Below are 17,433 nucleotides of genomic sequence, written 5' to 3'. Positions count from 1 at the left end.
TGTGTCAACTCCAGTCATGTACATGGAGTCTGTAAGATGCCTCATTCATAGAGATGGGGTGGTGGGAGGTTCAATTACAGAATAATGACCCCCCACACACACTTCTTAAAGCTCCATCCCTCTATAATTCTAACTCATCTAGGCTTCCAGAAGCCACACTTTTCCTTCTGTGCAACTCCAATCTCTTTGGCACCATCCTTTTTATTTACCACAATCCTAGAAGTGCTTGTAATAATCTTTGGTCTCTGGAATTTGGATTTCAGAATCTAAGGAGGCATCCTTTCCTACCTGCCATAGGTTGCCTCTTGTACTTAACTTGATTTTTTTTTAATACTTTGGATGCACAAGCCATTAACGAATTCTATTTCTCTCGTACTACCCCTTCTTCCACCCCCTCTCTATCCTCCCACCTCTCTCTTCTCCTCATTATTAGAGGATATTTTGCATCAGAAATTGCATTTTAGTCTACATTTTAGGAATCAAAGTATACGAGTACAGAGTCAAGAAATAGGGGCTTCTTGGGGGGAGGCAAGTAGAAGAGAAGAAGGCTGATGGGTCCATGATACTAGGACAGAATCAGGGAAAGGGGTAGATGAGAAGAGCACTCTTAGGGCCTCAAAGATTGTCGTACCCTGCCTCTGCAAAAGAGACCAAGTTTCATGGGATCAGTTGTGGATCTGTTCGTGAGCCCTGGGACATTGTTAAAAACAATAGCACAATCAGCTCAGAGCCTGGAGCCTGCTTCGGATTCTGTGTCTCCCTCCCTCTCTGCTCTTCCCCTGCTCACACTCTGTCTCTCTCTGTCTCTCAAAAATAAGTTAACATTTAAAAAAAAATTAATTTTTAGGGGCGCCTGGGTGGCGCAGTCGGTTAAGCGTCCGACTTCAGCCAGGTCACGATCTCGCGGTCCGTGAGTTCGAGCCCCGCGTCGGGCTCTGGGCTGATGGCTCAGAGCCTGGAGCCTGTTTCCGATTCTGTGTCTCCCTCTCTCTCTGCCCCTCCCCCGTTCATGCTCTGTCTCTCTCTGTCCCAAAAATCAATAAACGTTGAAAAAAAAAATTTTTTTTTTTTAAAAAATTAATTTTTTAAAAATGCTTATTTATTTTTAACAAACGTGGGGCTTGAACCCACGAACCGCGAGGTCATGACCTGAAGTCAGACGCTCAACTGACTGAGCCACCCAGGCACCCCTAAACAACTCAATTTTTTAAATGAGCAAAGGATCTGAATAGATATTTCTCTAAAGAAGACATAAAGGTGGCCAATTAGCACATGAAAAGATGCTCAACATCATTAATCATTAGAAAACTGCCGAAAAACCACAACAAATCAAAGCCACAATGAGATTCCACCTCATACCCACTAGGATGGCCACAATCAAAAAGGACAGACAATTTGTTAAGTGAGGATATGAAGAAACTGGAACCTTCATACATTGGTGATGGAGATGTAAAATGGTGTAGCCACTTGGGAAAAGTTTGAAGTTTCTTAAAATGTTCGACTTAGAATTATCTTATGACCATACAATTCCACTCCTAGGTACATACCAAAGAGAAAGGAAAACGTATGTCCACACAAAAACATGTCTGTAATGTTTATAGCAGCATTATTCATAATAGCCAATAAGTGGAAACAACTCAAATGTCTACCCACTGAGGAATGAATAAACAAAATGTTTATTATAGAGTATTATTTAGCAATAGAATATTATTTAGGATATTACTTAGCAATAAAAAGCAACAAAGTACTGATACATCTCACAACATGGATGAACTTCAAAACACTGGGCTGAGTAAAAAAAAAAAAAAAAAAAGCCAGACACAAAAGATCACCTGTTGTATCGATCTATTTCTAGAACATGTCCAGAACAGATAAATCTATAAAGACCAAAAGTAGATTAGCATGGGATTTCTTTTTCAGGGGATGAAAATGTTCTAAAATTAAATTGTGGTGACAGGTACACAACACTGTGACTGCATCAAAACCATTGAATTAATATACTTTAAATGAGTGAATTACATCTCAATGAAACTATTAAAAGTATAGTGGCGAATTCCCAAAGAAGAGTATGACCTGCTTATGAAGGTGAGCCACTTTCCTGTGTACATATTATAAGAGACAACATCATCTATGCCGCATCTTCCTTGCCACTTTGGTGAATACTCTGATTACCTACCTGTTCCCATTCATGCTTTGTTAACTGTTCAGAATGGGATGCACTCGTTTTGACTTCCCGAGGTAAAACAGTGGCGTTGAATTTCTTTTTCTTCACGTTGGTGTCAGGGTCTCCATCTAAGGGGGTTGGTGGCATCAGCACAGATTTCATCTGCAAAGCAAATTCCCTCTTTAGTCGAACCCCAGGTTTCGTGTGCTGCACGCAGAAACTTCAATGCGAGCCACCACTCTGTCTATATCGTTGTGCCTCGACCCAATGAGAGACACATGGTCACCTTTTCCATCTCACCTACCACTTTCATCTCGTGGAGCCACTGATCTCTGTAAAGTGGGCCCGTTACATTCAGTTGGTACATGTTTTAACTAGAGACATGGCCCTTCAGGCCCTGGTTTCCCATTCGAGTTTCTAAAGGCCCCCAGAAGCACAGATGTCAGTGCTAGACGTGTCCTGAGGTCTGATCACAGGAAATGCAAGTTGCAAAGGGAAAACTCGTCTCCCTCTGAGCCTTCACCTACACATGGGGCTAAGAGAGAATCAATAGGCTTTAAATTCAGAAATGCCTCTCGAGAGGGTGGCTGCCTTTCACGTTGTTTTTTTCCAGGAGATATGGGAGAAAATACATCTGTGTTCACAAAAGTTCTCCAAAGGGACGGAGAAAGCCGTTCAACTTCAATGCCATGTAATTCACAGTCTGACCCTGCCAGCAACTGGTTATGTTCTCTAATCTTAGCAACAAAGGTGATGCATCCTTCGGAAAATAAAATGTCTTTCTGATAGTAAAATGACTATTACAATCCCTTCTGTGTTCCCTTACTTAAGCTCAGACTATAATTTTGTACTTGTTTCTTCATAACACCATACCTTTATATAAAACAACTGGAAACAACACTTCTGTTAATGGTAGGCACTTTGTCTCTTCTATAAACTAGGGTGTATACGAAATCTTACCTTTAGTTTTTAAAAATAAAATTGAATCTTATTCTAAGATCTTGTCATATTGAGATGGCTGGAAATTCAATCTCAGCTATTATCAGTGAGTTCACAGCCTACCCTCCCATCTCTCCCCAGAAAATATCCCCAGGTCCTGAGCAGGGCAGAATATTCTGGGAGGCCGCTCTCGACTTGGGTCCATACAACTTCTGATAAGCTCACTGGGCAAGGCCACATGGTCTCTTGTACATGTGGCTTTGACGTTTTCAAGGCTACCTGGGATCAAGATACTTTGCCCCAGCTCCCCCCTAAGGTAGCACACCATCATTTTCTCCTGGGAACCCTACTAGCCATCCCTTCCTACACCCCCTGCCAGGGAGTTTAAAGAATACGAAACCAGAGTTTTATAAAATCTTCCTTCTCTGTCCCTCTGATTGACACCCCCCAACCCACCCACCTTACAAAATGCCTTTAATGAACCTAGAAGGAGGTTGTCATCAGGTTCCCCCATCCTACCCCACTCTGTTAAAATTATACCACCGCAACAGGTATAAACAAGGTAACAGTGTCATCCCTACACTTAAAGGGTACTACTTTCATCACGGTTCAATTATATTTAATACAAGTATGTGCTTCCAGTTCAACCTCACTCTGGCAGGGGTAGAAGATACATGAAGCACACAAGTCAAATGTCTATGTTTAAAACCAGGCTTATGAGTAGACGGAACGATGATTCTCAAAAGAGGTGAAGTTTGAGGTTTCCTGAGCAAATTCCTGGCCCAAAAACTTCTCCCCAGCATATGTTTTGGTGACTAAAATTCCAACCTCAGGGGCTCCTGGGTGGCTCAGTCAGTTAAACATCTGATTTTTGATTTCAGTTCAAGTCATGATCTCATGGCTGTGGGATCGAGGCCTGCATTGGGCTCTGCGCTAAGAGCCTGCTTGGGATTCTCTTTCTCCCTCTTTCTTTCTCTGCATCGCCCCCCAGCACCCCACTAGCATGTGCACACGCGCGCTCTCTCTCTCTCTCTCTCTCTCTCTCTCTCAAGTGAATAAACTAAAAAAAAGAAAAGGAAAAAGAAAATTCAAACCTCAGTTCCAAGTATCAGGAAAGAGAGGAGAGCGTTGAAGGAGAGAGCTTTGTGTTCAGAGCTTACTCTATGCTGTTTTCTTCATCTAGGTAATTATATTTAATCCTCCTAACAATTCAATATAGTAGGTATTTTTAGCTTCCACACACGGGCGCGGAAACTGAGGCTTAGAAAACTTTGGTGCCTTGCCCGGTCACCCAGCCAGGAAGTGATGGAAGCAGGAAATAGAGCTGGCTATGTCTGTGTGATGTCAGGGCCTCACGGAGTTTACTAGGTCAAGGTGGCTCTCACCTTAGGGTCTCCACAGACATAGGAATAGGCATTTCCGGGCCATGCTCTTAATATCTCAGAAAACTCTAGAGAGGGCTGACGGCTCAGACTAACTTCAGGAAAGGCAACGTTTTCAATCTGATCGATTGGTGGTGGCCGCTTAGCTGCTTAGCGCTGTCGTCCCAGGGCGGGTGACGGTAGGGTGTTGCCTTCCTGCCACGTGCTTGCCAATATTTGACTGACAGAAACATCATGTACCCTTGCTCTTGGCTAAAATCACATCCAGTCGTTATGTTCACACTGACTGTCTCGTGTGGATCAAAATATTTTATTGGGTCGATTATGTGCTGATATCATGAGAAAGATGCCTTAAACGTAGGGTGAAAAACTTTTCCCAATTGAAGTACTTCTGAGAGTAAAGGGAGGCACTATTAATAATCACACGAGGACAATAGGGTCAAGGCTGGGTCAGATTCGGGAGGAGGTATGTAAAATCACAACAGAATCAGGAAAGAGGTTATAAAGAAGTTTCTATACGGTTTCGTATGAGGTCTGCCCTGCTTTCGTCTTAAATCTCTTAGGAGATATCTAACAAACAGTGATCGAGTATTTACTACAGCTTAGGGGCTGGAGCTATGTCAGTGAATTAGAGAAGCAGGGGAGGACAGTAAACAAACAGTACCCCAGCTCTTTATTCAATTCTGGTAACTGTTATGAAGGATATGTACAAGGGGCTTGAGAGCATAGACAAGGGGACCCGACCTAGTCTGGACGTCATGGAAGGCTTTCCAGAGGAGGGGTGCGTTTAAGCTGAAATTGAAAGGATGAGAATTAGCAATAATATTATCTTTCATATGCATGTAAAGGTGTGAGGGCTCCAGGAACCCGAGGTGAATTTCTGTCTGTATCAAATTAAACTCCAGCTCTAGACTCCGCTTGCCTAGATGGGTGAGAAGTTGACTATCAGTCTTGAGGGGTAAGGGTTCAGGTTTCTCACTAAGACCATAGGATCATCTGGTTCCAGAGCTGCTTCCGGTCCTCATGCTCACGTGGCACCTCCTGTGCCCCTGGTCTGGGGGCTTCGGCCGGGCTCCGGTACAGGAGGAAGAGAATTCCAGGCACTCTGCGAGGCCCAGCCAACGGGGCCCTTCACTCAGTGTGGGAGCTTGACAGGCCACACATAGCCTCTTGAAGGTTCTAGACATGTTCTTGCTCTGCTTCTGTTGTACTTAATATGACTACTCAGGTTTAAAATATTCCCCTCGCCAAATACCCTGAGCCATTTGAAAGTACAAGAGAAATCGTATCAATTCAGAAATAAATTGCTGTACGATTCCATTTATATGAGGCACCCAGAATAGTCAAAATCAGAGACAGAAAGTAGAACGGTGGTCACCAGGGGCTGGGGAGAGGGGATAATGGGGAGCTGTTGTTTAATGGGTATAGGGTTTCGGTTGGGGAAGCGGAAAAGTTCTGGAGATAGATGGTGGGGGTGTCTGCACGACAATGTGAATGTACATTATTAATGTGACTGAATTGTACACTGAAAAATGGTTACGTATACTTTACCACAACATTAACTAGAAATCTTAATTTCTAAAAATCAGGATTTGTCACTTTTAGAAACTATACGAAATGTCAACATTTCTTCATTTTCCACTTTCATCGTGAAGTTAAAATACATATTTTTTCCATACTTAGAAGTTACCCGTTTGGTTATTTCTCTTGCAATCACAGATTTTCTCAAAATTTGTACTGATCTCTGCAGAGTTACAACTACCAAAACACAAATGAATACAAAATAGTAAGTGGAAAGAGGTATAAAACTCTGAGACAAGATTTATGTAAACACTGCTTCTTACTTTGTGTCTTTCTACACGGTGGAGTAAATTCAAGTCTGTGGACTCTGATATCCCACCATGTATGACCAGGATTTCATTGTCAATGATGGTACCAATTGGGAGCCAGGTATAGACGTCCTCTAAGATTTGTAAGATTTGTTTCCCATGTATCTGTAAGTAAGAGCTTGAGTAAGTTTTGTTTTTCTGATAAGTTCAAGTTTATCACAAAATCAACAGTTATCACGCCATGCAAAGGGAGTCAACACGGAATTACTAACCCATCAGCATGCATTAATCCTGATACTTTTAGGTATTTGACGGCTTGCTGACTCTGGAGAAGAGACCACCCCTCCCAGGGCTAGCTAATTCCTAGAAATCGGAGATGAACTGTCTTTCATACGCAGGTAGAGTGCCTTTCAACCAAACCAACCAATCCAGACCCCATGCCCCCAACCACCTCCGTTAGAGGGCTTTGGCCCTCTAGGCCACTATTCCCGTGCCTTAATCACCCCACAGCCAGGCACCAGACAACTAAACACGGCCCCTATGCCCCAGAGCCTGCTGAAACTGTTCAAAGCAGCCAATCCTAAACCCTGATCCCGTCCCACAGAAACCAAAATGAAGGCTCTTGCCCACATTTTCCCCTCATTCCTTCTGCCTCCGGGCCAACCCTGGTGCTTCCCCGCACGGCCCCCCTGGCGCTGGGCCTGTGTTCTAGGGAACTGTGAGTAAAAATCTTCCTTTACGACAGTCATTTCTGGATCTGCGTGTTTTCCCATATGGAGGAAAACAAATCCTGGATACCTCTAATACAACAGAATATGTTCGTATCTCTGCTAAAACTTACACAAAAGTCACAATGAAAAAGCTCGGTTTAGTCCAGGAAGCACTGTATTGGCATGGAGCCTGACTAGTTTACTCGCCACTCTTCCTAAAGGCTCTTTTTTTTTTTTTTAGTTCTATGTATAAAAAGCAGAGAGGATGCAAAAAAAAAAAAAAAAAAAAAACAGCATAGGAGTCTTACCTTATATTTACACAAAATTTCTTTTGTGAAGCCATACCTGAAAAAAACAATGGTATTTAAACGAATTAAATGTTGGGGCGCCTGGGTGGCGCAGTCGGTTAAGCGTCCGACTTCAGCCAGGTCACGATCTCGCGGTCCGTGAGTTCGAGCCCCGCGTCAGGCTCTGGGCTGATGGCTCAGAGCCTGGAGCCTGTTTCCGATTCTGTGTCTCCTTCTCTCTCTGCCCCTCCCCCATTCATGCTCTGTCTCTCTCTGTCCCAAAAATAAATAAACGTTGAAAAAAAAATTAAAAAATAAAATAAAATAAAATAAACGAATTAAATGTTGACAACTCCTAACTTACGGGAGTGACGCCAAAAAGGGAACCACTGACATTTCACCATCAGAGGTATCAAGAACTCCAGAAACTAGAGTGTAGTTGAAACTATTACTTACCCAAGTCTTTGCTAGGCACGATGGGAAAGAACAAAGGCAGCCGTCCCTACTCCAAAGGAGCTTTATAGTATAGTTGGCGAAAGAAGATAAATTCTCATGAAACAATTACAAGGCAACTTAAGAGCTATGTTGTAGGTATAGGATGTGTAGACGCAAGTTCTCAGAGACGTGTGCTGTGGCAGCTGGGGAAACTGTGTGGGAGAATGCTTTTCATTGAGATAGAATTTCTCAGACAGCCTAAATCTTATAGTAAATGAATGAAGGCACAGGAAGGGGGGATGGGGGAAGGGACTGAACAGAGACAAAGAAAAGCCTAGAAGACAGTAAGTTGGCTCTTTGTACTCCCTCTGATGGAGTTCAGGTAATGGTATTCAAGATTTTCAAGAAACTGTCAGGAATTTTCACGCCTGAACAGCAGTCACTATGGGAGCTTTAATGATGGAAATCTTTTTTTGATTGCTTTCGTTGCCTCAGGATTATAACATATATTCTTAAGGCCCAACACAGGGAAGTCAGCACACAGCACACTCATCCCAGGTTTCCGTGCAAATCCTGTCACGTCAGGCTTCTACAGTGTCATGCTATGTTTTCCGAGAGGAAGTCAGTCCTCACCAAAGACGGCTGTGTTGTGAAATGCAATGGATACCTTGCAGTCTTCATTTTTCTTGCCCTCTCTAGAATACCAAATACGGTTGACTACACCATCCTTCTGGGAAGCTTTTCTTCTCTTGGATTCTGTGCCAATAAACCCTCTTGGTTTTCCTCGTGCCTTTCTGGGTATTCTAAATCCTTGGCAAGTTTTTCTCTGCCTAGCCTCGAATGCTGGAGTCCCCTCCGATTCTGTCCTAGGCCCTCTTCTCCCCTCACTTTCTCTTGTGGCAATTTCATCCTTGCGTAGAGCTTCGGGTACTATCTATGTGCCACTATGGCAGGACAATGCTGTAGGCCACACTTCATTTCTGAGCCCTGGACACATACACTCAACTGCCTACTCAAAAGCACTTCTAATAACCTTAACCCAGCCTGAATTGACCATTCTCTCTCATGCCAACCTTTTCCTCTTATCATGTTCCCAACATCTGTGAACAATGCCACTGTACTTCCCAATTCAAGCCTGGAACCTGGAGGTTACCCTGTATTCTCTCCTCTTTCAAGTCCTGCATATGACGTTACCAAACTTTAAATCATCCTTGCCTAGGGGCGCCTGGGTGGCGCAGTGGGTTAAGCGTCCGACTTCAGCCAGGTCACGATCTCGCGGTCCGTGAGTTCGAGCCCCGCGTCGGGCTCTGGGCTGATGGCTCAGAGCCTGGAGCCTGTTTCCGATTCTGTGTCTCCCTCTCTCTCTGCCCCTCCCCCGTTCATGCTCTGTCTCTCTTTGTCCCAAAAATAAATAAACGTTGAAAATAAATAAATAAATAAATCATCCTTGCCTAAACTCCTCTTGAATCTGTCTACTTCTTTGCATCTCTATCCCTACAGCCCTAGCCTATGTGAGAGAATCCATCATCTTTCTCTTCAACTACTTCCTAAGTGGCCTCCCACGTGCAAATATTTCTTCCTGCTGCATTTTAACACACAAATTTTATGATACTCTTCTATGATTTTTTTTGCTGTCCTTAGAAAAAAGTCCAAATTCCTTTGCACGATCCAACCATCTCTTATGTCTCCAGTGCTATTAGGGACCGTCCTGTCTCTCAGTCGGTGCTCCTGCCCTCTGAAGTGCTTTCATATCGAAAAAGTCTGGTCTCAAGCTCTGCATAAATTGTCCCCTCGCTGTGGAATACCATTTCTCGTCTACCACCGTGGCCCTTTCTGAATGGCTTAATTTATCCTTCAGGTCTCAAGCTAATGCCATACTTCTATGAGAGAACCCTCTGTCACCCCTCAGACAAGTTAGGTCCCCCACTTTACAAACTCATCACATTGGAAAAACCCGTTTAACATAAGCCTTCCCCACTAGGTGGAAACTCTGTGAGGGCAGAGGCCCTGTCTCTTTCATTAACCATTATAGACACTAGATAAATATGATTGGCTTACTGAATAAATGAAGGGCTATGTGGCATGCCCAAATAAAAGTATTGAGCTACATTATATATAATGGACCTCTGATGACAGTCTTGGATTATTTTTCATCATAGTCTCAGCATCTGCTTCCATAAACTGAGAGTCAGAATTGAAACTCTATACTCAAGCCAGGTGCCGAAACGGCCCCAGAGACAAAACTAATCAGTTGCTGAGCTTTCATCAAGGCACCCAAAAGCCTAGGATCAAAAGCATAAGGCATATCACATGTCATGCCTTCTACTGCCCTAGATAGTGCCAACTGGTAAAGGAGGGGTGAAGGAGGAAGAAAGAAGGGAAAGGGGAACATTCATCACCTACTGTGCCTTTCAGCAAAATTTGGGAAACCATTTAACCAATCTTTATTCCTCAAGCCTCCAGTGATTCAGAGAGTTGAAATGCTATGTTACAGCTGTTCTCAAATATGTTTGTGAACAACTATGCCAGAAGCAATCACCGTGTCATAAAAAATATACACATCAGTGAAAAACACACTACTGGTTTCTGAGACAACATCTGAGGCAAGCCAAAAGAGCAGCAACAGAATGATTTCATCTAAGCCCGCTCATGGAAACTACCACACCGCCAAAGCTGGCCTAGCACATCCACCCAGGAAACCATTTGGCCTGTGATGGCAGTCACAGGAGGAAGAGAAAGAACATTAACAGAAGGGAGAAGTGGGGACAGAACTGGAAGCAAAGATGGGAAGAGGACTTCAGAGTAATTTACAGTCACTCAGTAGAAGACTGAGGTGGTAAATAGAGGTAAGAATTGAGGTCTCCCTTGAGACTCCCCTCATCCCTACTTCTCTACACTCACCTCTAACTCTCTGCAAGGAACTAAACATGGCACGATTTTTCAGAATGGGAAACAACAGAGGAAATCTAAAGGCCTAAGTTACCTCAGATTCATCATAAAATCTTCATGGTTCCCTCTGTTCAAGTGCAGGTCATTGGGGTAGACAAGAAAACTCACAAACAGGATCATTAGGATCTCTATGGAATTTCTTCCTCGATCTACAAAATCCCCATTAAAAATATATGAGTTGCTCCCTGAGGGGAGACCATTCTGTGGAAGGAGGAGAGGGGGAAAAACAAGCAGTTAAAAGAATGTACTTTTAAAGTAAGGCTTTGTACCTAACGTCCCTGTGAATATGGAGAAAAGAGGCTGAGTTAGTTCTTCCACTGGGGAAAATCTGCTACTTTGAGCTAGTTTCACTCTTCAGGGCAGGCATCTCCTACAAGGGACCTTGGAAGTGACGCATTAGCTTGAGACAGGAAGATTCCAGGCGTGGGGCTGGGGGATGGTGATTGCCCTTTCTACGCACTACCTACTATGAGTTTTCTCTGAGAGGAGCTGATTTTTGTCCTATCGAAAATGGCTACTCCCATCTCTTCCTTCTCCCTTGAAAAGAGAGAAACTTCCACCCAAGGAAGAGCACCGAACCAAGAGCCCAGTCTTTCACCGTAAGAGGCCCTGTGTTTCACTTCTTATGGCCGTGAATCCCTCAATTTGCAAAAAGGGGATGATACTATACCCACCCCCCTCCCCAGATCGAATGAGACAATGGATATGAAAATACTCGGTATGGATATGAAATGGATATGAAAATACTCTTGCTCATGAGCAAGGCTGATAGATCACCAGAACACTCTGATAGAATCACGCCAGGTGTCGAGAGCTGGCAGATATTGTGACCGCTCACCGACCAGGCTTTAACTATTTCGATTATCACTCCTGGACATGAGAGAATACTTTTAAACACAGTGTTGGCACAAAAAAGAACTGGGATCAGGACAAAGGTCTGGTCTTTGTAATAGTCCAAATGTTTAAAAAATACATGACAAAGAGAAAAATGTAAGTACTTATCTACCCAAATGTACGTCCCCCTTTAGAAAAGTCACCTTCAGGAAATAATGCACATATTCTAGTTACATTAATCTTTTTCCAACTATTTCCAGAGTCCCCTTTTTTAGATTTCAAACTACAAAAGAAATCTTATTACTTTATAGTCACCGCCCGAGGATTTATATACATTTCGAGTTGTTCATATCAATATAATAGAAGTAGTTGAAAAAAATATAATACAGGTTACAATATATGACTTACAATATAGGATTCCAAAAACCATCACGCAATGTCACATGTTCCGAAGAGAAATGGAAACAAACAAGCAAGCAAGCAAGCAATAGCACAGTACCCTGGGCCAGAAATAAGAAGACTTATTTGCTAGTCCCAGTTCATTCTTTAATCTTTGAGCTACAACTTCCTCATCTGTAAAATGGAGACGATAACTTCCATGCCTAGCCATACAGGGCTACTTGGGAACTCAAATGAGGCTGTGTGTGTATGGCTGCAGGAAAACCACAGAGTACCGTAGAAATGAAAAGATTCATTTTATTCCGACCTCCGCGTTATTTCTAATTTCAAGGTCCCGTTATTTTACATTTTCTAATATACTAATTCACATAACATTATCACGTTAGGGCTTAAACAGTATGAGCCCGTTGCAAAAATATAGGTTCCTGCTTCTCAAAACTCCAAGAAAAATGGAAGGATTCTGCGGCTCTGATACTCTTCCTTCCCCAGCCTTCACCTGGTGGGGATGAGTAAGCCGGAGGAATCTGAGGGCTGTTAGAGGCTACAGGCTCTCTTGGGATTCCAGGCCTGGAGGGGGCTAGAGGAGCAGCAGAGAGCCCTGGCATGGAGGAACTGGGCCTGAGGGGGCCTGTGCACCCCTTGATTAAGGGGAGGCCGTGACTCAGAGCATGGGGGAGGGGGAGCTGGATCTTACTAGAAGAAAGTATAGGGAAGTTGTTCCCTATTTCTGAGGCTAAAAGAAAACTAACACTTGCATTTAGGGATGCTTAGAAACATAAAGACTTCCTCTCACGCTCTTGATGCAGGAGTAGCAACTATTGTGCCTACAACTACAGAGAGGCCTTCTATTCTAAGCAGAGAATAGAAAATGAAAATAACCTAGGGGCGCCTGGGTGGCTGAGTCTGTTGAGCCTCCGGCTTCCGCTCAGGTCATGATCTCACGGTTTGTGAGTTCGAGCCCCGCGTCGGGCTCTGTGCTGACAGCTCAGAGCCTGGAGCCTGTTTCGGATTCTGTGTCTCCCTCTTTCTCTGCTCCTCCCCCGCTCGTGCTCTGTCTCTCTCTCTCTCTCTCTCTCTCTCAAAAATAAATAAACATTAAAATTTTTTTTTTTCTTAAATGAAAATAACCTAGTACTTAAGGGGATCTAGTAACCGGAGAAAAGCAGACCAATCAGATCTGCTAAAGTTCTATCCCCTAATAAGCGAGAATTGTTGAAGGAGACAGAGGACAATTTTATTTAAAAAAAAAAATAAGAGGACCACAAAATAAAGAACAAAAAGGTAATAATTCTTAGCATTTAAAATGTGCTATTCAGATTTAAAATATCAATATATTAGAGCCAATTAAAAGAAATAATGATTGGAAAATACATTATTGACCTGAAAGAACAGATGAAAAATCTCTTACACAGATTAAAAAGCAAAATGATGGAAACTGTAAGGAATGAGTAAGAAATTAGAGTTCAGAGCCAAGAGAACTAATATGCCAGTAATAATTCCAGAATCAAGAAAGAGGAACAGATGGAGAAGAGGCAAAAATTACATAAATAAGAGAGGGAGACTTCTATGGTTAAAAAGAGACTTCATCCTGAAGTTTGAAAGAGCTCACGAATCCTATGCACAATTGATGAGGGAAAAATATCCCTATTACCTGGTAAAAATCTTAGAAGCTGCTAGACAAAAAGAGCAAGTTACAAAGGGAAAAGAATCATCCTGGCATTAGACTTCTCACATGCAGCAGTGGGAGGTAGAAGATGATGGAACAAATCTACAAACTAAAGAGAGAAAAGGACTATGAAGCAAGAATTCTATATTGGCCAAGACATCATTAACTTCCTAGGGTGATAGAAAATATTTGCAGATGTGTAAAGGGTTGAATATCAGCAGCAACATCATCGGGGTGGAATAAATACATATGTGAGTATATAGTGATCTAATACCACAAAAACAATGAACATGTATTGATTGTGTGTTATGTGCCATACACAATTTTAGATGCTAGAAACACAGAGGTAAATAATACAAAGTCCCTGCATTCCATGAGCTTGCATTCAGAGAATATAGCACCCACATGCCCCACAGAGGAAAACACTCAAGAAAATATCCTAACCAAATAACAGCACAGTACAAAAAAAAAAAAGTTCTCAAGCCAGGGAAAGACCCAAGAAGAAAGAATATAGATGTGAACAACAAACCTTTCAATATAAATCAACAGTGATAATGTGGAACTTGCATTTAAGTACTAAGCAAGGATTCTGGAAATAAAAGAGACATACTATGAAGAAAAGCCTAATAATGGTCAAGAACTAAAAATATGGCATGAGCAGTAACCAGAATTCGCAGGGGAGCTCCACAAATCTCATCCCAATGGGGGACATACATGGAAAGTGTGACAATAAATACATTTATCTTGCTGGAGGAGAGGGAGTATAATGGTGAAAGAAGAAAGTTATAGCTATTTGAGAAATATATACACGTACATTATTTATCAGAAATGTCAAGAATGGGAAAATAACTACTAATGAATGAAAAGCACAGTAAAAATGTCAAAGAAAACAATAATAAAGAAAACTTTACCAGAACAGCAAAAAGAAAAGGGAGAGGATGAAGCAAAGTGAAGTAAATAGTAAACAAAGAAGAAAATTTTTCAAAAACATCTGCTGTTATACTAAAATGTGAATGGGTTAAATTCTTCCATTAAAATATCAAGATTACCAGACTATATTAAAATACAAAACTCTGATATATACAGTTTGAGAGAAAAACACATCAAAAATAGATAAAGGAAGGTTGAAAACAAGGTAAACACAACAAACAGAAAACAAAAATGTAAATATTGATACTAGACAAAGTGAAATTTAAGATTAACAGTGCTAATAAACACGGTCACAAAGCAACAATATATAATAGAAGGCACTTATAAAGAAGGTACAATTCATGAACTTGTATTCAATAAACAAAAGAACACATTTTTCCTTCATATATTTAGCTATTATAGATGCAAGAAGAAACTGTTTAAAAATACAAACACAGTAAATTATTCAGATTGAATTATTGGCTTAAAATAACGTCTACAAATTCTTGACACACCCTTTAAAAGATGAAGGCTAGGGGCGCCTGGGTGGCGCAGTCGGTTGAGCGTCCGACTTCAGCCAGGTCACGATCTCGCGGTCCGGGAGTTCGAGCCCCGCGTCAGGCTCTGGGCTGATGGCTCAGAGCCTGGAGCCTGTTTCCGATTCTGTGTCTCCCTCTCTCTCTGCCCCTCCCCCGTTCATGCTCTGTCTCTCTCTGTCCCAAAAATAAATAAATGTTGGAAAAAAAAAAATTAAAAAAAAAAATTAAAAAAAAATAAAATAAAATAAAAGATGAAGGCTAACTTCCCTCTTCTTGAATGTGGGTTGGATTTAGTGATTTGCTTCTATGAATTGAAAAAAAGCAAAAAAGCAGGACTGATGGTGTGCAGCTTTGGAGACTAGGCCATAAAAGACACTACAGCTTCCTTCCTGCTGTCTCTTTTGCATCACTCACTCTAGGAAAAGTCAGATGCTATGCCATGAGAACACTCAGATACCCTGTGGAAAGGCACATGTGGCTCTTTTGCCCATAGCCAGTGAGGAGCTGAAATGCTGTGCCTGCAGCCATGTGAGTTAGCAATCTTGGAAATGGGTCCTTGAGCCCCAGTCAACCTTTCAGATGACTTCAGCTCTAACCTATAGCTTGCCACCGCACGAGAGACCCTAAGCCAGAACCATTCAGCTAAGCTGCACTCAAATTTCTGACCCACAGAAACTGTGCAATACTAAATGTTTATAGTTTTAATGAACTAAGTATTGGGGTAGCTTGCTACACAGCAATATATAACATACACATTTAGACAGATACATTAGAAACTGAATATGTGGGAAAATTGAATATTTAGGGGCACCTGGGTGGCTCAGTTGGTTAAGCATCAGACTTTGGCTCACGTCATGATCTCATGGTTCGTGAGTTCAAGCCCCACATGGGGCTCTCTGCTGTCAGCTCGGAGCCTGCTTTGGATCCTCTGTCCCCCTTCTCCTTGCGCCTCCCCCCACTCACACACGCACTTTCGCTCTCTCAATAAACATTTTTAAATGTTGAATATTTGATCAATGAACTTAATTTAATAAATGGATATATGAAGAGCTTTACATCCTACAAGTAGAGAGTATAATTAATTCTTCATATGTCTAAGGACACTTTATGACAATTAATCATGTGCATGATTTCAAAGAAATCCTGAATAAGTTCAAAATAATAAATATGTCATAGGATATAGTCTCATGTCATAATCCAATAAAATTTGAAATAAATAATAAAAATATGATTCCAAGAATTCTAGCTCCTTTAATTAAGACCCTTGGAAATCAAAAACTGTAGTGTTAATAAGCATTAGATTAAAGAGAAAATTAAAAGCAAACTTACAAGTTCAATCGAAGACTCAATTAAAACTAACATTAGAAAAGATGTGTAACCTTAAATGCCTTCATTATTAAAGAGGATGCACATGAAAGACTATTCATCTTAGGAAATTAGAAAAGGAACAATAAAATCAATCAAATAAAGATAAAAGCTAAAATTAATGAAATAGAAAACAAACAAAAAAGAAAAAAATACATAAAGCCAAAGGATGATTCTTTGAAAGACCAATAATATTGATACTCATCCTGAGCCTGACAGAGGATGAGTGAAAAAAGAGAGAATTACAAAATATGAAAGATGAAAGAGTAGAAAAAAGACATAAAGACAGAGAAGTAGATAAAAGAAGTACATATATGTAAACAATATGATGCCGACATCTATGATGTACTTTTACAGTCTAGAGAAATGGAAGATTTCTCTGAAAATAAGAAACCATCAGAAATGATTCAAAAGAAGTAAAAAACTTGAACAGTGCATCTCCTTGTGGCTTTATAGCAGAGCTGTATCTCCATTTTCTGTTCTTTTTTCTTTTTAGTTTTTATTTTTGAAGGACAGAGCAGGAGTGGGGGTGGGGGGAGAGAGAGGGAGACACAGAATCCGAAGCAGGCTCCAGGCTCTGAGCTGTCAGCACAGAGCCCGACGCGGGGCTCGAACCCATGGACTGGGAGATCATGACCTGAGCCGAAGTGGGACACCCAACCGACTGAGTGCCCCAGGCGCCCCAGCTCTATCTCCATTTTCAAGAGCAAATGGTTTTAATGTTATTTAAACCAATGATTCATTCCCATCCTTGAGTGCACACTGAATTCACCTGAGGGATTTTTAAAAGTCCCCGGGTGGGGGCGCCCAGCTGGCTCAGTCAGAGGAGTGTGGGACTCTTGATCTTGGGTTGTGGGTTGGAGCACCATGTTGGGTACAGAGATTAGAGATTACTTAAATAAATAAGACTTTTTTAAAAAGTTTTTTTTAAGTCCCCAAGTGTCTATCAGAGTCTGAGAGTAGGACTCGCATTCAGTACTTTTTTTTTCCAATTCCCTTCGGTGACTACAATGTCAAGTTTGAGAA

General features: G+C 41.7%; 1 protein-coding gene across 2 annotated transcripts in view; it reads right to left on the bottom strand.

Annotated features, from left to right (window-relative positions):
- PPEF1 (protein phosphatase with EF-hand domain 1) overlaps positions 1-17,433 on the bottom strand; it is a 109,219-nt gene that overhangs the window by 26,829 nt on the left and 64,957 nt on the right. For both annotated transcript variants that reach the window (XM_047843808.1, XM_047843809.1), the window contains 4 exons: positions 10,730-10,896; positions 7,333-7,369; positions 6,330-6,479; positions 2,177-2,326 (listed from right to left, as the gene is read on the bottom strand). In XM_047843808.1, coding sequence (XP_047699764.1) covers positions 2,177-2,326; positions 6,330-6,479; positions 7,333-7,369; positions 10,730-10,896 — 504 coding nt within the window. The remainder of the gene's footprint in view (positions 1-2,176; positions 2,327-6,329; positions 6,480-7,332; positions 7,370-10,729; positions 10,897-17,433) is intronic.

This window comes from Prionailurus viverrinus, chromosome X, assembly GCF_022837055.1.
Source record: "Prionailurus viverrinus isolate Anna chromosome X, UM_Priviv_1.0, whole genome shotgun sequence".
Lineage (NCBI taxonomy): Eukaryota > Metazoa > Chordata > Mammalia > Carnivora > Felidae > Prionailurus > Prionailurus viverrinus.
The sequence above is the reverse complement of the archived record's forward strand: the minus strand, read 5'-3'. Positions and strand labels throughout refer to the sequence as shown.